General features: G+C 42.9%; 1 protein-coding gene across 2 annotated transcripts; it reads left to right on the top strand.

Moving 5' to 3' along the window:
* Positions 1-1,678: 1,678 nt before the first annotated feature.
* Positions 1,679-22,382, top strand: zbtb16b (zinc finger and BTB domain containing 16b). Of its 2 annotated transcripts, XM_033630892.2 has the most exons (7): positions 1,679-1,803; positions 2,954-4,233; positions 7,432-7,529; positions 9,847-9,933; positions 18,463-18,633; positions 19,710-19,877; positions 21,551-22,382. In XM_033630892.2, the coding sequence occupies exons 2-7, from the start codon at positions 3,056-3,058 to the stop codon at positions 21,778-21,780; spliced, it is 1,932 nt and encodes a 643-aa protein (XP_033486783.1). In that variant the 5' UTR covers positions 1,679-1,803; positions 2,954-3,055; the 3' UTR covers positions 21,781-22,382. The 2 variants fall into 2 exon arrangements, with proteins under 2 accessions (XP_033486783.1, XP_033486784.1); XM_033630893.2 differs by lacking the exon at positions 9,847-9,933.
* Positions 22,383-22,680: the final 298 nt, after the last annotated feature.

Raw genomic sequence — 22,680 nt, 5'->3', positions numbered from 1 at the left:
TTGACATGTGCAAAATTAAAATGATTGCAACAGAATAACACCTGTTTACAGCATTTTAGTATCCTCCAGTCAGACACAACTTTGAGTTATGTCACTCTTGCTCCCCTCCCCCCACGTTCACAGCATTGCTTGCACACTAAAGAACCCCCCACCCCCCCCCCCCCCCCCCCTTTTAAGCTGACTCTCAGGACAAAGTGTGTTTCCCAAGTGTGTCTCTAAACATTTTCCTTCCCTGTGTTTTCTACATAGATTATGTGACAGACAGTGTTAACAGAGTAAGTATATAAGTTAAACTGAAATTCCTCTCATTATCAAAGTTGAATTTTGTATGCAAATGCAGATAAGCAACGCAGCATATTCAGTATGAGTTAAAAACTGGACAGGAAACATTTGTCTTTAGAAATCCTCCACTGAGACAATACCTCTCTTGCTATGTGATGACCATATAATGCATGTTTTACGATTTGTGCTGCTTACAAGAAATGTCTTAAATGAAGGTTGCTGTCAGCCTAATTGCTAAAAATGTGCACTTTTTTACAGATTGTGTCCTTAAAATCAGGGAAATTATAAATACTGTTGCAAATGCCATGTGAACTACCCTATTTGTGCAAGAACACCTCCAGTGTTATATTGTACCAAGATAAGGGACATCACCACCAAAGTTTACACCAAAAGTTTTGCATCTCCTCTAGTTATTTCCAACAGCTACAAAACATCATCATGCAATTAATCTTAATGACGAACACCACTGTGCCTCAAATGTCTATCTTATTTTAATTTGATAGTCTACAATCTAACTATATGAAGTGCTTGCCAACCAAATAAGTGTTTTTGATACCTTAAATTATGAAAATTCATTGCAACAGGTTATTTTGAAACATTACAGGTGCAGGTTTCTCGGCACTTTGAACACAAACAGATGCCTGTCTCAGTGGAAACCTGTGGAAATGTGATGTTCCCCCCTGAGCTCTAGTCTATATATATGCAGAAATGGCATGTGCAGTTCCACAGTTTCAAGATTTCCCAAAAGGACTATTTTCCTTGATTTGACCCACAATGGTGGATCTAAAAATCCATTTATTTAGATTCACGGTCAATGTACAAAAATTTGTAGCGCTTGTACAAAAGTATGAAAATTCTTAAAAACTTTGAATTTTGCAAATTTGGAGTCACATTAGGAAAAGTCATTAAATTTCAGGCTCAAATTGTGGCATTTAGGGTGTTTTTACTGCTGTCAAATGTCAAAACAGGTCCATTTTGACCAAAACAGTGTGGATATCTCATCAGTTATTCATTATTTTGTTATTGCTATTGCAAGTTATAACAAGGATGCAATTTTTTTTAACACTGAGGGGGTTGGGAGTCCTCTGCCGGAAAACTCTGAGCATAAAACACTTAATTTCCTGCAGTCTTGGGAATTTCTATGCACTGATTTTTGTCTTTTCTGCATCATTTTATGGTGTTCATGTCTATAATTTTGTCAAAATAATAGCCTAGTTATCTGATACGTTTATATTTTGGGGGGTGGAGACAAATGCACATGTGCCAGATACTGGGGGGGATGTGTCCCCTGTGTCCCCCAAATCTACAGCTTTATAATCAGACATTTCAACACGTGGTTCTCCAGACAGGTTTTATTTTGAAAGTTCCACTCGGAAGTGTTGTCTTCCCCCTGCTGGTTTGACTGTCGTGGCTGGGTGATGATTTGCTTACTTGGAGCAGGACTGAGTTTGGAGCGGGTACTGTGAAATGTGTAACCATGATGTTGCCTGGGTAATCAGCGGAGGACGTTAGGAGACAGAGGTAAGAACAACTGTGACAGCCGACACTTTTACTGTTTCTCATGATATTTTCTGTGGGATTCAGCTCCGGTGAACTACTTTCCAGTCTCACACTAATTTTAACAATTAATATTGATAATAATGGCAGTTTTGTGGCGGGTTGTTCTAATATCGTTTCACAGCAGACATGTGGGAATGGACTCTAAGTTTGGCCGCAGTCTGATTTAGGATTTTACAAACTTGATCACGCTCAGACTGAGCCGCAGACTGTTCGACATATCATTGGACTATTTCGGAGCAATTGGGGTCTTTTATTTTCCGGACAACACGCGCTTCCTCAAACACCGTGCAGACAGTAAATAAGCGCGTGCAGAGGGTTAATTTGTCGCAATGTGTTTGGATAATAAAGGTGGATTTGTGCGTCTGCACCTGATGCGCTCTGATGTTGCGGTTAGTTGAGGATGCAGCCTGTCAGCATCACTCGAGGTGCTGCTGAGTGGTCCGACAATAATCATCATACACAGTCCAATCATCACTCACACTGTCATTTGGGGATTTTAATGTGCTGGAAAAAAGGCATGCCCCCGTGTCAGGACTGCGCTTCATTTTCACGCTTTCGTCAATTTGATAGTTTTATAACTTATTCAGGGCTTTTTAACAGAGCGCCTTAATTGTCTTTAACACATCTAATCATGGACGTGTGCAGCCTAAATGAACTAATCAGCCCTTGAAGGCGTTTGTTAATAGCGGGCCTACCTGTTGAGGGCACGGATGTGTGTGTGTGAGGAGCTTGATAAATTGAACCGTCACCTCTCAGTATGCAGACGTTATTACAGCGACGTGACCGCTCTCAACGAGACCTCAGACTAATCACCTGCAATAGAAACTGTTGCTTTGTGCTTATCGACCTGTTGTCTGCTTTTGCTTCTTAATTAAAATAAATAAACATGTAGGGTGCATGAAATAAACCCCCTGAAAAGATCTAGTGGGGGGTTATATTTCACAGAATAAATCTGATTTGATGTTTTTGATTTATGTTATTTAAAAATATTCCTATTGATTGATCATGGATGAGAGTGTACACTGGAGTATAATTAACTGCCTTTTACATCATTGTGAGCCAGACGGGCACTAATGATCCTCTCCCCTCCCCCCTCCACCCTCCACCCAAGCCACAGACCCTACAACCAGCTGAAGGCAAGGGAAGCAGGCAGGACAGCCACACCTCATGCGCGGGCTCAGCAAAGGTCCGAGTGGATACGGGTCAGACAAACATGGGTGTGCTCCAGCTCCACAACCCCACTCACCCCAGCACTCTTCTGCAGCGGGCCAATCAGATGCGTCTGACCGGCACCTTATGTGATGTCATCATCACAGTGGACGGCCAGGAGTTCCCAGCTCACCGCACCGTCCTGGCCTGCACCAGCAAAATGTTCGAGATCTTGTTCCACCGCAGCAGCTTACGCTATGCCCTGGACTTCCTGTCCCCCAAGACCTTCCAGCAGATCCTAGAGTACGCCTACACTGCCTCGCTCCAGGCCACAGCTGAGGACCTGGATGACCTGCTGTATGCCGCTGAGATCCTGGAGATAGAGTACCTGGAGGAGCAGTGCCTGAAGGTGCTGGAGACCATCCAGGCGGAGGAGACAGAGGAGGTGACAGTGAGGAACCACAGCTCCGGAGACCACAGTGACCACAGTCGGGCCAGGCACTGGAGGCACATGTTGATGTCCAAGAAGCATTCCATACAGGACGGACCCAACCGCATCACTCCCACTGCTCTGCACCACCTGGCACTGTACCACATGACGGAGGGGAGCTCTCCTGGCCCAGAGACTGAGGCAGCTCCTGAATTGAGCCCCAAGGTGGACACGGAGGTCAACATGGAAAGTTCCCAACAGCCTCAGCACCACAGTGAAGAGCTATCCCAGGCTTCATCCCTGACTCCTGGCAGAAGTATAAAATCAGAGAGCATGCAGGTGGATGATGCCAACGGCTGCGAGGGCAGGTCCTCGAGCACCAGGGAGGGAAGCTGCATGTCAGACCAGCCCAGAGACGAGGGCCCGGGGACGCCCCTCAGAAGCAGCGTGATCACCAGTGCTCGAGAACTGCACACAAGCCCCGAAGACGGAGGACAAGTGGTGGGGAACTCTCTCGACTCTGTCCCGGGCATCTCCGAGAAACATCTGGCTTCCATATACTCTGTGCCCTCCAACCACACAGGGGAGGGGATGCTGCCGGTGTCAGTTTCAGTGGCCCCGTCCCTGGGCGTGCCGCTGGACCCGAGGGCCTACAGTGGCCTGCTGCACCAAGGCTTGCTGCACAGGGAGCTCCTCAGCAGGCTGGGCCAGTTTGCAGCGGGGATGAGGCATGAGGGCCAGGCTCAAGGCCAGCAGTGTTGTGGCGAGTGTGGGCTTCAGCTGCACAGCAGGCAGGCCATGGAGCAGCACAGGTAACACGCACAAACATCTGTCGACACCACCTTTCCTGCAGCATTACAGTATATTTTAAGTCTCTGATACCATCTTAAGTAAAGGATAATTACACAGAATTAAAAAAAAATATCCACTTGGGGTCCAAAATCTAATAATCACTTGTTAAAATAAAAAGAAAGACTGCACTGTTGTCGTCTCGGTGACATTTTCCATAACACTGCTACACTCCCTGCTCGACATTTTTACTGACAAACGTGTGTTGCGTCTAATAAAAGATGTGAGGGATGTGCAGGTGCATGTGTGCTTGTGCGGTATGATGAATGTGAGCTAAGTAGTTGATTATGCTGTTTGGAAAAGCACTGCCCACGTGTCTCTTGAACTGAACTGTGTCTTGGTCCTCAGGATTCCTTTTTTCCCCCCCGTCATTTTAAAATACTTTGAGAGTTAAAAGCTGGAAGGAGCAACAGCAAATATGTTAATTTATTCTCAGGGACACCTGCACTCATGTCTTAACAGTGAGACGTCTGGGGAAGTTTTGAATCGGGTCTTTGTGAGGGATTTGATATAAAGAGGCCTTGGTGTCGCATAACGCTGTTATTTACAAAGCCTTATTTTCTAAATTCTGTTTGATTATTTGTGCAGAAGCGTGCCTCACACAACAGGCTGTCTCCCAGGCTATTTGATATGCATTCCTTTGCATCAGTAGAGAGGAGCCTCTCAGCAGGGACCAAGCTGGACGCTTCAGCTAGATGATGGATAACTTCTGCCTCACGACCCACTCTGTTGTGTTTTTGTTTATTCCTTCTTTATTTACCAGCTCGTCAGTTTAGATCTTGTCATCGTACACAGAAAGTTACCGACTAGCTCACTGACAACTCTCATTAACTTGATTGCAGATGTTAATAATTGTGCGTGCTTGGCAGTGTTTGACTCATCACTAATCATTAGAAACGAGCCTATCTGTGAGCCAAAAGTCCTAATATGCAGCTAAGTCATGATTAGGATCACAGTCTCTCCCTGTCCGCGCCCGTGGCTGACATTTCAGCCTCGTGCCACTCCAGAGTTGTGTGGAAACCGCCTGGCGAACCAGAGTGTCCTGTGGGATATTTAATGATACGCGTTGCTTACTGATGGAGACAGGCGGATGTCCGCAGGTTGAAGAAGGTGCATCGGTGGCACTGCTTTGGGATGTGATGAAGCTTCTGTAGGTCTGTAACCAGGTCACTGAGCATACACCTGGTCTGCAGATTGACATTTTGGACTTTTGTTGTAAAAGAAGTTTCTCCTGGCACAGCTTCAACTATAGAAATTAAACAGATTTGGTTTCCAACTTTTGCTTAAGGAAGGAAAAAACTGCATTCAAAAATGTGATAATGCAGTATTTCTTTAAAGGTGATGCCGTCGTAACAAAATGAAAACTACTGTATTTAAGGTATTTTTAAAGGTCACCGACACCTTTCCTATTAAAACGAAGAACATGGATATTTTACGCCTGGGCAGTATATCATTTTGATAGAATGTTATATCGTCTTAGATTTTGGATATCATAATATATGTGTTGTCTTATCTGGTTTTAAAGGCGGCATTACAGTTAAATGATGTAATTTTCTGAACTTACCAGACTGTTCTGGCTGTTCTGTTATTTGCCTTTACCCACTTAGTCATTATATCCACATTACTGATATTAATAACAAAGTATTTGGTCCATAATACTGTGATATTTGAATTTTTCAGTGTCTCCCAGCCTTAGGATATTTGGCACATATGAACACAACTCCTGTTTTCAGACCTCTTAAATTAATTAACTTAAAATTAACTGTTGTCATTGTTTCTTTTTTTAAAATATTAAAATATCATCAATATATTATAATGGCATTTTTGCCTTTTTTTTATTCATGTTTGGGTGCTTTAGGTCTTTATTATAGTGGCGAGCAGACAGTAAATGAGGGGAGGGAGATGAGGAATGACATGCAACAAATGTGCCCAGCTGGTCTCGAACTGAGAACATTGTGATTACATGATCAGTGCCATAGGTGTCGATTTCAGGGTCAATGCAGGGGAAACATCCTCCCTCAATATATAGAACATGTGCATTTGTCCCCCACCCAAAAAAACCTGAGAGAAGCAATGGAGTTTTACTTTGCGAAATTAAAGACATCAAAAAACTGATGCATAAAAAATTCACAAGAATGCAGAAAATTAAGTGTTTGATGCTCAAAACCCCCAAAACACTCATTTCATATGTGTCCCCCCAGTGTTGAAATTGAATTCACGCCCTTGATCAGCACCATAAACCCGTACACCACCAGGGCGCTCTGTCTTTTTGCCCTTTAATAAATCATTAACAGTAGACAGAAAAGATAATATATACATCTTGGTTACATGGTTGACGCCTCAGACTAGAGGGCCGTCAGCACAGCCAAAATAAAGTCTCACATGACAGTAAAATATTGTCTTTCAGTTAAATCTTTCAACTTGCAGTAAAAAGCCAAAAACCAATCAGTGCTCTGAGCATGTGGCTCCACAATTATTATTTTTTCCATAATATGTTATTGTTGATTTCATGCGTGCTAAGTTTCATCTAAAGACTCGTTTATTTTGACCACAGTGTGTGTTTAATGGTGGAGTCTTTTTAGGCTGTTAGCGGGGTGATATAAGGATAACAGTACAGATGCCTTGCATGCTTGGATGTGTGTGATATGATATGATAGGTTTTGCTGCTGGCGGAGCTTCAGCGAATCATCGTCTTTTCTCCTTTTCATTGCTGTTACAGGAGAAGTGTGTGTGTGCGCATGTTATGCTGTGGTGTGAGTTCACGTGCGTGCGCCTGGTGTGTGTGTGTGTGTGTGTGTGTGTGTGTGTGTGTTCTTGTGTGCGTGCCCAGTGTCTTGCAGTGCTGGCGGGTGGAGGCACGCGTATGTCTGCACTCTGAAATTAGCCAGATATCCTATTGTCTGTGTTCTTTTAGCATTCATGCGTTGTGATTCACAACTCCAAGGGCCTCTTACACTAATGATGTTGCATTCAGCGAGGGATTCTTGCCGGAATTAAAACATGCTCCTCTTGTTACGAGGACAATGATGCTTCTGGGTTTGGGAGACCTTACAGAAATAAAAAAAGGCGCAGAACCGAGATACTTTTATTATCACAAGTGCGTTCCCGTCTCTGTTCTCGTCTCTGTTAACACGCTCGCATTTGTGTTTGTCTTTCCACAGGAGGCTGCATAACGAGGAGAAAGGCCACGGCTGTGAATACTGTGGCAAACACTTCCAGGACAGCATGCGGCTAAGGATGCACATGCTGTCTCACACAGGTACTTAGTAACTCTCACACTCTCATCTCAGAGTATTCAGTGCTTATGAAGCCTCTTGATAGTGCGGCCTTTCAAATGCACCTGTTCATACTACAACCCTCCCCCCCCTCCTTCTACCAGTTAGTGCTGCTCCGAATACTTGGATCATGCTTTCTTTTCCATGCATAGGTCTATGTACCTCTCCCTCCCTCTCCTCTCCGTCGCTCTCTAGTCTCTCTCTCCGTTTGAATCGTTTCTGTGTTTTTTCGGAGACTCTGGCAGCTCGCCAGCTCTGCCCCTTCTGAGTGATGACATCATCAGCTGCCGGCAGGCCTGGGTGTTCTGCCAGTGTTCCGAAGCGTGTGTGATGGCTCGCTCGCAGATGTGTGTCCAGGAACACACTGTACCCAAATGCAGACTTAATCAGACCTGACTGCTCTCCCAGCTACTTTATCCAAAATAGAGAAAGAGGAGCAGTGGGGAGGAGGGGGGAGAGGGGGGCGAGGAGGGGGGGATCAGGGACTAAAAATGAAACTAAAACAGAAACAGAAACCTCAGTTGGAATATGTGTATAGACAAGGCGAGGTCCCTGTCCTCTCCGCCTGCCGCTCTCTCTGAGGATTGTTCAGGAATGACATACTGCTGACAGATGAGAGGAAACTGCTTCTTTAAACTTCACCTGAGTCGTCCCTTTATACCCTCTGCATAACCCTAAACACGCATATTGTCTTGCATTACTCGTAGACCTTCGACAGCACGCTTTGATTTTCAATTCGCAGTGACATCCACAACAGCAGCACCTTTAACCTAATTTGAATTTTTGCATAAACTCTCCCCATCCCAATGTGTCAACCCATAATACTACAAAAAAAAAAGAGATGTGGATCTCATTTCTTTGTCACTGTGTATTTCGGTATAGCAGCCTTAGATCCCGCTGGTTGCTAAGGAGCGAGTGCTCCACTGCTCTAATGGGCTGATTTGGTATTCAGCTCGATGCTGGCTCTTATTTTGGTATGCCAGACAAAGTGTTTTGATGGAGGACGATTGCAGCCGCGTCTGGAGACAGTTTGATGGTTTATGGATGAGAGCACACTCCGTGCCTTTGACTGCACAAGACAATGCACTATGTTCTCTTCTTCCCTTATCACACAATCTCACACAACACAACACACCACACTGGACAGCGTCACACAACATCAGGATCTACAACACTGTTCTAGTGTTACTCCTATATAAGACTACTCTCCACCAAGTTTTATTTTTGCTCCGTGTAACAAAATGCACCGTTCCAAAACAGTAACCAGTTTGTTTTCAAAAACTGTTGTTTTTAGAAATGAACAGATTGGGGCTTTTTTGTTATTTGTGTGCAGCACTGGGAACAGTGGCACAGTGTCTGTGTATAGAGGCATCGTAAGAGTTGAAAGAGGACCACATTTAGGCTGTAGCGCTCAGAGTTCCCAAAGCTTGTGGGTGTTTTAATGAGTCATTTTAACTTCATTTAAAGCCAGCTGAGCAGAAAATAGATCAGTGAATGAGCCCTGGGCCAGTATGGATCTGCAACCGATTTACATCTCTGTGAGAGCCAACCCACATCCAAACAGCTGTGTGTGTGCGCGTGTGTGTGTGTGTGTGTGTGTGTGTGAGAGAGAGAGAGAGTGAGAATGCGTGTCTGTGTGTGCATATCTGTCCTATGTGTCTGTCTGTGCAGGTGTGAGGTGAGTGCAGAACAAGGACTGAACATTTCTGCAAGCAGTATGCATACTTGTCTCTTTCATGTCTTCATCAGAATAGACAAGGGCATTCCAAAGGTGAACTGGGAACTGTAGTTACAGTGCATGCGATGGGATTTGGGGTGTTGACTCTGAAGTGTTTTTTTTTTTGATAAAGGGATGTGCCGCAGGCGGGAAGCGTCTGCTGTAGAGAGAACACCCAGTCCTTCTGTGGCCTCTCAGGCAGACAGTCTGCTCACTGTTCAGAGACTGATAACAGGGCACGGTAAATAAAACTCTTCAGCTCTGCTCTTTTTTGTCAAGAAGAAGGGCCGTTGCACCCTGTCTGGTGCTTTTGTTTGTCCTGAGTTGTGTTTTTATGGCGCTTTCCTCTGCTCCATTGTACTCCGCACATTTGCTTCCTTGTGTTAACACCTGAAAAGCACAAGTGTGAGACAAGCGGGGCTCTTTGGTGACTTTTGAAATAGGGCGTCTTTGTTTACTCCTTGTTGCTTTTTCCACAGTTCTCTTTAAATGCTGAATTAACTGACTTACTCTTCATCACAAACACACATTTGTGTTTACTGTCTGATCCAGATACCTTATTATAAATTTGATTTTATCTACAGCTCCTGCAGAGGCGCTGGTGTGTGATCAGTGTGGAGCAACATTCTCCTCAGAGGATGCTCTGGAAGCCCACAGGCAAACACACACAGGTACTTTACATACGTGTGCATGCATTAACACCCCCCTCCACACATACACTCATTATGTTTAACCTGGACAGCATGCACTGAGCTGTTGAGTAAGCCGTGACTACGGGACTTGTGATCGTGGGTCTAAACTTGCCTGTCATGCTGGCTGGGTTAAACTGTTCCTGTCATGATGCTCCATAATTTATCAACATGGAGGTGGGAGGCCCTCTCACATATCACCCACTAATATCTCTTGGCATCCAAACCCACTGCATGCCACTTTGCCACAGCCGTAGCTTCACAGCGCCAGCTTTACAGCTTCACGGACATACTATCCGCACCTTCCGCCCAAGAGTGCCTGTGGAATTATTTACCTGAAACTCACACACCCAGCGACAAGATGTTGTGTTTTTCAATCATCTCAAATTAAGAAAATGTTTGTATGACAGCCTTTTCTTGTCCAGTGAATGTCTGGCATTAACAGTTGGCAGCAGCGTGATTTGTTTTTTCTTTAAAGTAGTGTTTTTTAGCCAAGTGGCTACACAAACCTGGATGGTGACTTGCAATCTGGACTCCTAGCATTTAGAACAACCTGCCTGAGGAGCTGAAGTGGTTTTAACTTTTAAATCAATTCCTAACCACATTCTCAGATTTCTGTATTAGTAGTAGTAATAAGTAGAGGCAATCAAACTTAACGAATATGACACTCGTCAAAACATACAAAGTCACAAAGTGCTTTATAACAACAGGAGAAGGGAAACAAGAAGACAATATATAGAACAAATTAAATTAAGTGTATAAAATCTTAAATGGAAGCTATTCAGTCGAGAAAAAAGGAAAAAAAATGTTTCAAAAGTAGCCTTTTTTTGAGTCAGTATGTATCTAACTATCATATCTAACTGCATAACTACTTACTTTAGTAATTAACTACATTTCCTATCCTTTCAATTTTATAATCCTTTAAAGGATACCGGGACTCCCTAAAAACCTGGTACAGCAGGATGTAGCTGCGCACGCTTGGGCGAGCTGTGTGACCATCTTAGCCCATGCTCTGAGTGCACTTTCATACTTTAAATTATACCATGCATGCATTTAATTAGTCTGATTAATTAATTTGATTTGATGAAAATGAGGAAGTTGGATGAGTGGCCAAGTATGGACCAGTTTTTTATTTCTAAAGCTTGGAAAATTAGGCAAATTAGACAGAATAATACATGCATACAATATGAGATAGTTTTTTGATGCATGTCAGAATATATTATTCCTTTAATTTATATGTTTGGCCTTGCACCTATATACATGGAAAATGATAGTATGGCTTGTAAGCTTGTTTGCATCTATTGATGCCAGAATATAGACCTCCCCATCTCAGTAGATTTTTATTGTTGGGCATAATTCAGTCCATCTAAATGTCAGTATATTTTAGCACTTTTTAATTCACATATTCTCCAGTATAATGTTATTATGGTCAATTTGAGAATTTATCAGCAGTCAGGTTACCAGCAGGCAAACAGTACATGGCGCCATCCCTCCAAACCAACTGGGCTTGCAGATCATTTGTACCTGTTGCACTGTTAAACACACTGTGAACAAAAATAGCTGAAGCTCTGTGTGTGAGGATGCTGCACTTTAACGACATGTGGTAAATAGGTCCATCATAATGGTGAGTTGATCTGTTGTTGATGTTTGTGTTTTTGATGCTGTCGTCATTATATGTAATTATATTTTATTTTATTACTGTACAGTACACCATGAATTTCCAAAAGGACTAATAAATATCTATGGATCTAAAAGTCATTGAAAATCTGCAAGGAAGTCCAGTCATGGTTGCAGCCCTGCCAAAAATCTAAGCGTATCTAAATCAATGATCACAAAAAATGTAAAAAATCATCTTTGTGTCAAGTTACAGTTAGGCATGAGGTCTCCTGCAGGTTTAATTTTGTGGTTACGGCAAAGATTAAGTTAATAAACAACTTTGTAGGTCACGGTTTTGCTCGCTTATCCAACAAAGGACGAGATGACCCAATGTGACACTCTGTGTGATGCAGGATGTGAAGCACCGCCCACAGGTGAAATACTGGACCATGTTTTTAGGGAGTTCTGAAACACAACACACACAGACTTTAACCTAAGATACATAAACATAATAATTAAAATATGTAAAATAAATGCTAAATCTCACCACACAAGCTGCACATTTATTTTATTTTACCTTGATTTAACCAGATAAGTCAACAGTTCTCATTGTCAGTGACGACCTGGCCAAGAGGCAGCGACGGGAGGCAAGTTTATACAAAACATTTAAACATAGATGCAGCTGGTGCAATAAAAATAAATAACTAAGTAAATACAAGTACATGTTGCAGTTGCCAGACTCTGTGCCTTTTGGCATTTTTGGTTGGTGTTTATTCCCTGCTGGCATGGCTTGCTTTGTGTTTTTAGCTCTTTGATGAATCAGAAAGGAATGCTCCTATGATTTGTTTGACCCCTGTCCCTTTCTGAAAATAATCTGAGTGCATAAAACATTTAATGACTTACAATATCATTTATAGCTCAAGGCTGGTTGGTTTATTTTAAAGTAGTTAATCAATTATTGTATTAACTCTAATGGTAATTGAGTGAAGCCAAATGTGCTGCTGCTGCTGCTGCCAGCCTCTAATGTCTGTATTGACTGTTTTTTTTTTAGTCTTCTTTGATATTAAAATGAAAATCTTAGGGTTCTTTAGACATTGGGAAATTATGATTGTCCAACATTATTATATATATAGCAGATTGATTATCAAGAAAACAGTCAGCAGATTGGTTGACAATGAAAACAATGGTTAGTTGCAGCCTTATTTTAAAGAGGACATAAATCAAAACTATGAACCCCATTTTTCCACAATAATAATGATCAGTCAGATATGAAGCTGGTGAGTTGTAAAGCATTGATAACTAGTTTATTGCCATTATACACAACCTATAAAGCCTTTACAAGAGTGCCTTGTAGCAAAGTGGCACTCTACTCTCAAATATTATCCCATTAGCTTGAAGTGAGAAATACTTAACAACACTTGTTTGACTCAAAACTCTCCAACTGAGAAAAAAAAAGCAACATTGTTGTCAGGCAATACATATGCCCAGTAGTGTCTAAATCCACACCTTTTCTGCTACTGTCAGAGAAAGGTGATAACCCTCTCAGGAGCACTGGCATGTAACTGTAACTCCAGGTGGCACACACAGTATGAATACTTAATGGATGTGGACATGGAGGGGTGTTAACGATGCCCAGAAGTTTCTACCCTCATCTCCCCAAGTTGTAAACATCCACAGCTCAGTTTCAGCTTGGCAGTGTATCCAGAGCAGGGTACGGGAGGGCATTACTCTCTCATTTTGTCGTGATCTCAGCTCGGTCTGCTGTGACGCATGGCCCTTTTTTTTACTGACTCTTATTGTAGCTCTCGTAGCCGACGCCGACGTGAGCTACAGGTAATTTAATCAGCTGTGTTGAGGATATGCCTCGTGAAAAAACGCATTTAGTACATATAACCTGGGTTTTATTCCTGGTAAAACACTGTATCTTTCTGTGCCGATTGTGCCGCCTCTGCCTTAATTTGCCATGTGGCATAACCAGTGAGCCAAATGAGTTTCCTCTTAGCAGATTAACACTTGTCAGACCTCAGCAGCTGCAACACTGCTGTCCACCTCCTCTGGAAGGGAAATAATACTACTTTTGGGAGACCTTGCTCTGAAACAATTTGGCAACACTGGCTACAGTGAGAGTCTCTTAAGCTATTTTGATATGTCAGAGGTGAATGGCCGTGGGTTGCTGAAGTTAGAGATCAAAGAGGGGGTGGGGGTTGGGGGCGGAGTGGACTGTGGGAAGGGAAGGGGGTAGGGGGCATGTGAGGACTTCCTGAGGGCAAGAGGATTGCTGCTGGTGTTGGATGCCAGGACTGAGAGGAAAACAACATCATGTGCTGCTGTTTACTCCTCACCACAGCACTGTCATAGTCTCCTCTGACCTACTTGTCAGTGCCCAAAATAAAAGAATGGATCTGTCTCCGAATTGCTCTCACAACAAAGGGGTTTGTTTCATCAGAGCAAGTCAAGGGCTCTGGGGCACCGAGCTCTCAATTTTGGAAAACCCAAGACTGTAGCTTATCTGCAGCACGCACAGAAATTGACTGTATATGCTGCAAGCCATGCTGGCTGACCATTTTGCCACCTTGGCTTCAAGGCAAAGGCCATAAGAGTGCTGCCTTTGTGTACTCACAGCAGCTGCACTGTTTCCACACATTACAGGCTGCTTCATCAAGTGAATAATATTACCTTCTGTCCGAGCCCTAATTAAACAGTCCTGTGGTTCATTCAGATACAGCCCAGGCTTTATAATGCAGACCTTTTAGCTCGCCTAATTGTGTATCCGTCATCATACTGCACCCTCCTCTTAATACCCAGTTGAAATTCATGCAAGCCTTAAACTGAATTGAACTCTTGCTCTGTTTGGCCACTCTGCCCCCAGTATTTATTTGCACTGACTGTCATGATACGAAGAGCCCCGGGATGCCCTGTCATTTCACATAAAGCGAAATGTAGTCGATAGAGACAATATTGTAAACGTTCTAGGAATTGAGGCAAATGAAACCGCGTGTGACCTTAATGAACCGATCCATGGAATGGTGGTTAAACACGAGCAACGTATCTCTTGTTGCATTAATTATTAAGTCGGTTGTTCCTCACTCGGGTAGATTAGCAGTCTGCTGATGAGCGCCCGGGGTTGTTTAAGGTAGTGTAGCATTTGTGCATGTGCTTCTCGAGCTGCCACAGCTACAGGGAGCTGTCTGCATGAACGCATACAGTAGCGTGTCACGTGAGGTCTAGCACATAATGTAGCCTGCCTGTAGCCTGACTGTGTATGTTTAACTGGATGATATCAGTGAGCCAGCAGACGGTGAGCACACTGTATATACACTGAGCAGGGCCTGAGGACATAGTTTATAGTGGACATGATCAGTCATGATGTAATAATGTAAATTGTGAAATCTGTGTGGAATTCTTTGGCCTTTTGGTGGCAGCAGGAGATTTGTTTAGCTTTGACTTGGCTGTCATTCACAATTTACCCAAACAAATAACATTAATAGATGCAATTCTGCAGGCATTTAATAAAATAATGCAGCTCAAATTAAATGTCTTGTAGCCATATATTTCAGCAAATATAAAAGACAAATTATCCACAAATCAATCAGTTTAATTGCTGGGCTCCGGACACTGAAGTTAGGATTAACACTGAAGAAATTATACAGATTTGCGGTCGTCACTGAATACAATCTCTTGTTCAATTTGCAGTGGGTTTACTCCCAGATTCTCAGGGTGGGAAAACTTTTGTTTGCTGCTTGAAAAGAAACAGGCTGCGCTTATTTGTGAATGAAGGGATTAGCTTGAACACTTCACCCCAACAAGGACCATGATCCTATCTGGTTGCCTAGACACATGGTTTTGTTTCTTAGGCAGCGTGAGAGCGTGGCTGGCTCCCACCTCGCTTGGACTGAATAAGTGGCAGATGTATGAAGGCAGACCATGTTAAATCACATGAGCATACACATGGTCTTAGTGGAGATATGCTGAAATAGCATAGCAACCTCAAACCGGCCTGAATTACTAACTGAATTGTGCATTAGACAAGCAGCTCAGTGATATAATGCATACAGTAAATGTTTATATTTTCTGCCTTGTACCAGACTGGCTTAAAGGTAAATCATTATTCCCACTGTTGAGGCTTCCTCCCACTAAACACAATGCTCAGTCAACTCTCCAGCCTTTGAGGGAATACCATTGATTACATGGTATTTACCCCATTGAGGGCCAAGGGTCAGGGGTCATCCTGTGCCTTAAAGCCCAAATCCTGAGCCCATTGTCTGGTTAAGGGTGAGAAAGCAGGGGGCAATGACAGCCAACTTTAGGGCTTATTCTCTCATAAAGAAGCTCCTCTGCACTTATTACCAAAGCTTACTGGAAAAACTCTACAACTGCAAATCCTTTTTCTTTGAAAAGTTAACAGAGCGCAGCGAGGCGAAATGCCACCACTAACACATACAAACACTTCCTTGCCTCCGAAAGGTTTTTGTTTACACTTCAAGATATTATTTGTTATTTTTATTTTCAGCGTCGCTTGCGCAGAATCAAACCGAAAGCGACTGCTGAGCTGTTGTCACCGCGTGTCAGCCTGAGATCAAGAGTGAGATTCCTGTGACAGATTATTTGTCATATTTCTTTACTCAAGTTTCAGTATTGTTGGTGACAGAAGGATCAGGATATACATCTGTGAGAGTCTGCGAGTGTGTCAGGGAGTAACGGTTTAACCTCCACAAAGAAAGTGGGATGTTAAACTTTCAGAGCAGGCGGAACAAAGTACACACGGCTGCACTGAAACACGCATTTACAATATATGATAGTTAATAAAGAGAGAGGGGAGAGGATGATTAAAGTAGCTTTGAAGTATCTACAAGGTGGTTAATATGTTATTCAGCTGGTTGAGGGCTCTGCTGTGCTCAGCCTGCAGCGAAACTATCCTGGACCCATAGGAACAGAAAGCGCTCCCCCTGCTGACTAAAGCAAATACTACGACACAAACTGGTGAAAGTGGATCAAGGCTTCACATCACAGGTCACGCAGAGACTGCATTTTGTGCTTTTTAAATGCCTTTAGCTGTTTTTACATAGATCATTATCCCAACTCGGCTGTAACACAGTGCAAAGTGAACTGGTAATAGTTAGGTATGACTCAGGCAAAAAGTGAAGCTGGTTAGACAGTCAAAGGATTTCCTGTATGGTCAGCAGATAAGGGGAGTGAGGAAGGCACAGAGGCGTTGAGAATGGAGGGTCTTTTGTCTTCAACAAAAATATTGTGATCCGTGGGTGAGAAAGGGCCTTGGTCATTAGGCGACAACATAAAGACAGGGATTGTAGGAGTTGCGTGAGGAGCCTATGACTAATGGGCTTGGTCAATGAGGGCCTGAACCTCATTGTGTGCCCTTTGTGCTACAGTCCACAGGCTAAAGCCTGTGAACAGGTGCAGTTCATTCCACTGGATCGCCTCCCTGCAGGATAGTTAAGATCAGGGAATGTCTTTCATCCTGTCTTCTTTCTGTTAATGATTACGAATGATCAGTTCTATTAGTGCTGTTTTTTCGGGGAGGGGGGGGTTTCAAAACAAGGTTCAAAAAGAAGCAGCATTAATTTCAAAGTCGAGGCTTTGCGCTTCTCTGCCAAATTATACTTATCCGTGAAATGTGAAGTCGAAAAAAAGCGTCTTGCTTTGTTTGAGCAAATTGTGATATGTGGATTAGTAAACAATACACGGTGAATGTTTCTGATTTATCCCAGAAAATGTGAATTTGCTTGATTTGTTTCCTTTTTCTTTCTACTTTGAACAGGCTTGCCTGTTAACTTGATTGAACCTAAAGCAAGTGTCTGACACTCTTCCCTCTTAGTATGAGTGTGCTGTATCCCTTTCCCTGCGTTAATTCCAATTTAATTGCCAGTTGCCTCAAGGCACTTCAATAACAGTAACAAATGATTTGATTTAGTGGACCTCATCAGACTGCATTTTAAATGCGACACAGCAACCCCACTTGAATTCCAATGAAGTGCTGGCACAGTCCTCTGTTTACTAATGATCCTCCGCTGGAGATGTCTGATTGAATCTGAGTCAGGAGCAATGGGACCTGCTCGCATTGTAAATGATCTGCAACCTGAGCAGACAGAGAAATAAGGACCTCATAATCTCACATTAAAGCCTCACTCTCCAGGACATGCACATTATGTCCAATGCAGCTGATTAACCAGTCCCTCAGTCTTACCGCATATATGAATTTGCATCGGTTGGAATGCCAGAACGGATTTGAGTGCTGGCGTACACAGCCTGTAGATCAAGTGTTGACTGTATGACAGCCAATGGATCTTCTTCACATAGCCATTTTGACTTGAGCTACCCTGCCAGCGACTCCCTATCTGTATTCCTCTCCACACTCTGTGCAACAGGAAAGCAGCCCCAAAGAGATGCCAGGTCACACACAGGATTAAACTGGATTGTGTTTTTTCCTGCAGTCCTGCCTTTAATGGCTTGATATCACTACTTAACATTCTGCACAGAGCGCATAGTGTAGGCATCATTTAGGGTGGAGCTACTATCAGCCGCTCTTTGAGCACAGAGACAGAGGACTTCACAGGCTGGAGCTGACTCCTGATGGGGAATGAAGAGAATAATTACACATCTAACACACCAGGAAGGAGCCATTGATTGTGTGATTGGCATGCTGTGCATTGTGTGGGAAATTCTTAAAGAAAACAATGACTTTCATGGTTTAAAATAGAACGTATAAAGACTCGCAGTTGAAAGTGCCTCTGGGCTTTTAGGGGAGTTAGTTTAGGTAGAGGCACTTGCTCTTTGAAAGAAGCTTTTCCCTCTGAGGACTCACACAAAGTTGAAGTGACCCAGTTTCCCCACTTAAGGCCCTGTCTGTGTATGGTACTGAAATAACTGTGTGTCTGTGTCTTGTGCGTTCTCCAGGGACTGACATGGCGGTGTTCTGTCTGCTGTGTGCAAAGCGCTTCCAGACCCAGAAGGCCCTGCAGCAGCACATGGAGGTCCATGCAGGCATGCACAGCTACATCTGTAGCCACTGTGAGCGCCCCTTCCCCAGCCACACTACCCTCAAAAGACACTTGCGCTCGCACACTGGTAAGAGACGGATCGCTGTCTGTAGTGTTATCTCCTGTGGTAAAACATAAGCATGGGGTGTCAAATGCATGCATATGTTGAAAGGCAGACAAAGACGGCTGTATTTATTTCTGTATATGGGTTAATTTCCTTAGGTTACTGGCTTTAAGGTTTTAGTCAATTTGCATGCATCCTCTCCCACCCTCCTTTTCACTTCTCTATAAGATGACTCACCTCTCTGATGACAGCACTGTACCGTTATGGCCGGTGCATATTTTGGGCAATTTCATCCTGTTTATATTTTGGGTTCTTAGACAGCCTTTGGGCTTCTGCAATTCACGGCTGTCAGTTCTAGTGTGGTTCACCCAAAATGATAGAGGAAACCCAAATATATATTGAAGGAAAAGCAAATGGAAATGACTTGTCTGTGTGTTCTACCGAGGGTGAGTCTTAGTGCCGCAGGAGACGGAGAGATATTTACTGAAAAGATGTCCCCCTTTCTTCTTTTACCTTAAATAACACTCCCAGCTGTCAGGATGGCTTGATGTCTAGACAGGAGAAATACATAATTGATGTGAAGAGACAGAAGTGAAGGGAGATTTGGCCATGGCAGCGTATCTTGTTTGTATGCCATTCTGCTTGGAAGTAACATTTTGTAAATGTCATCTGCTCCACAGTGGGGTGGGGGATTGGGGAGAATCGGCCTGTAATGAGGAGAGCAATGTATCCTCTGACTTGGCTGTTGCTGTGGACACTGAGATAATGAGGCACATAGGTCATTGGAGATGAGTCAAACCCTCAGCCTAAGAGAGAAATAGATTAACTACAGTATAGAGAACAGAGCAGTACATGCCTGGAGGACTTTTATTAGCTATTAGCAGACAGCCAAGAGGAGTGTCCTCATGTCATAACATTAGCAACGTCTGAAAGCACATTATTTCCCTGCTTGATATGCATGTGCAGCGAGGGCTCTGTGACTATTTGACCTACACAGCTACATATGCACCCATAGCATGTCGTGCCAAGGATAAAGTTAGCCTTTAATGCTTCGCACGGTAATGGGCTGTGTTGGTGTTGTGACATGACTGTGCTTTCAGGCGATCACCCGTTTGAGTGTGAATTCTGCGGGAGCTGTTTCAGAGACGACGGCACGCTGAGGGGCCATAAACGCATCCACACAGGAGAGAAGCCTTACGAGTGCAACGGCTGTGGGAAGAGGTTCAGCCTCAAACACCAGCTAGAAACACACTACCGTGTACATACAGGTGAGAGTTCAGAGATGAAAACACAATCGTACAGGCAGGAGCGCTGGGCCTTCAGGGTATTTTAGTTCAGCTAGGGGGGATTTTTTACTGTTACTTAATATCTTTAAATTCAAAAGGATAAGCCTTGTGATATTTTTTTGTGTAAAAAAAATCCCATAAATAGACCTAAACCCAACAAGAAATTGATCTTACTGACAAATGTGTGTAGCTTATTCCTCCAAAACACATAAGGAAGCCACACTGTTGCACTGCGTGACATGTTGCCTTCATTATGATGAACACAGCCACTCAAGTTTTTTTGACTCAATGCAACATACACTGTCCTGCTGTGTAAGTCACTGTGACATAGCACTAGCAGCATTTATTTCCAGGTTAACCCCTGGCATTTGATTTGAATTGCTGAAATATGTGATATCAGCAAACTTGTTCATTTCTGTTATCATTTTCAGTCGTAACTGTAACATTTAAAGATATATAGTTAAACACAGTGGTCCGACCTGACATTTCTGCCGTGATTATTTAATGTACTATGTTGCTTCGTTAGCGTCAGAAGTTAAGTAGTGTCCGCTGTGGACAGGGGCTGCAGCAAAACGTATTTTAGACACCTAAAAAAATCAATATCAGTTTTAGTGTACGCTATATTTGGAATATTTTTATCACTGATCACGGCAGCGGTAGACCAGAAACTTGTGTGTTCTTCAAAGTAAAATTACTGTCTGGTTGGTTTGAGATAACAGCTTTCATTTCCCATTGTAGAGGGTCGTCTGACGCCAAGGAAGAGCAGTGAAAATAGTCAAAAAATGAGCCAACTTTGCTCAACTCTGTTTCATTTTATTTAAGTGTGTGTTAATGTACATTACAATTTGGTCTATACTCATGTAATGTGAATTAATAGGCAGCTGAAAATGTATTTTTCCTTTTTGAGTAAAGTTTGCAAAAAACTATAGGAGAAAATTACATAGGTTTTTTGAAAAATTTGTAATAATATATTTTTGACCTGTTTTTAAAGATTAATGTCGTCTCTCAGAACAAACTGGCTGTGGGCTGATTGCCACAGACAGGGTAGAGAAGTCAGAAAATATTGAACATTTATGGTTTGGGGTCTTTTGACAATAAGAAAAATACAGAATAATGCTAGTTTTTGTTTTGTTGTTTAACAATTCTTATAGCTAAAATGAGTGTGTATTGCAGAAGTAAAATATGGCACTGAAAAATTCTTTAGAAATTGTGACACATAACAGAAAATCCTAACCACTAAATTTTGATGGTTTAGCAGCTTGTAAATCAATTTAATGGAAGAGGAAACTTACTCAGAGCCTTAAAACTGAATTACTTTATATAAAAAACACTGTAGCACTATTGAATGGCATCATTAAGATGTGCAACAGGTTTAAATTTAATTTCAGGTTACATTTTACTGACTGCTACCTGACTCCTCGCTGAGGTCAAAAAGAAACCTGTCGTATTTGCAGTGGATGACGCTGACTGGCCAATATCTAATAGGCAAACCGATATAGGTCTAATCCTAGAGCACAGACACACAGCACGCACACAAACACCACACAATACCACGTCAGGTACAGTGGACTGAAATAGAGGTGAGTCCCATTTCACCTGGCAGGCCCTCTGGCTCCAGGTCTACAAGGTTAATGCTGTATTCTTGAATTTTTCAGGTGAGAAGCCATTCGAGTGTAAGCTGTGTCACCAACGGTCCAGAGACTACTCAGCTATGATCAAGCACCTGCGCACTCACAACGGAGCGTCTCCGTACCAGTGCACCATCTGCCAGGACTTCTGCCCGAGCCTGGCCGCCATGCAGAAGCACATGAAGGGCCACAAACCGGAGGATGTGCCGGCGGACTGGAGGATAGAAAAGACTTACCTGTACGTCTGTTACGTCTGAGCAGGACTTGGACCCCCACGCACACACACTGTCACTGTTGGGTGAAAATCTCGTAACTCCAGTGTTGCTGTTTTTTCATGCTGAAAGATTACATGTCTCTCTATGGGTTTAAAAAAAAAAAAAAAGAAAAAAAAAAGTCAGACTCTTTTTGGATAAACTGAAAAAAGCATTGTGGGAAGTTGTCATTCTGGGAGATACAAGGTTTTTACCTGACAACAGAGACATGCAAGCACGAATACAAATTTGTGGTCACACTAGGGCTGCAACTCGTGATGAGTTTCAATATCAGTTAGATTATTTTTACTACTAAGTGAGAAAATATTAAGCCTGAAAAATGTCAGAAAAGTTTTCACATGTAGTTACAGCCAGTAACTAACAATCCAGTCGGAAAAGATTCAGTTTACAACGATATAAAACTGAGAAAAGCAGCAAATTCTCACATTTTAAGAAGCAAGAAACTATGAATATTTAGCATTTTGCCCCTGAAAAACAAGTAAAACCCTGTTTGCATGGGACTAGTGTTACCTGAGGACCTCATGTGACTGAGAAATTACCCGTCTACATCTGTGTTTCCTGCAGCACGTTCACACGGGATAAGCAAAGTCTGTATTTAACCTGAATTTACCGACATAATCCCACAGTTATGATGCGCACTGTCATTTGTAACTCCACTCTACACTACACAGAAACACCACACAGCACCAGTCGTGTTAAACTCCCTTTTTTGTAATGTAGGTCAGACAAACCGAACCGATACTGCCACACATTGTCACAAGTCATCCATCTCATCATCTTTTCAGATTTGGCTCTAATGATAGATTTGAGCTTTCTTCAAACGGGTCTCCATGCTGTAGCGAGATGAGCCTGATGCACCTAAATGCCGTCAAAACTTCATTTGTA

This window comes from Epinephelus lanceolatus, chromosome 4 (genome assembly GCF_041903045.1).
Source record: "Epinephelus lanceolatus isolate andai-2023 chromosome 4, ASM4190304v1, whole genome shotgun sequence".
Taxonomy (NCBI): Eukaryota; Metazoa; Chordata; class Actinopteri; order Perciformes; family Serranidae; genus Epinephelus; species Epinephelus lanceolatus.
This window is presented reverse-complemented; position numbering and strand designations above follow the sequence as displayed.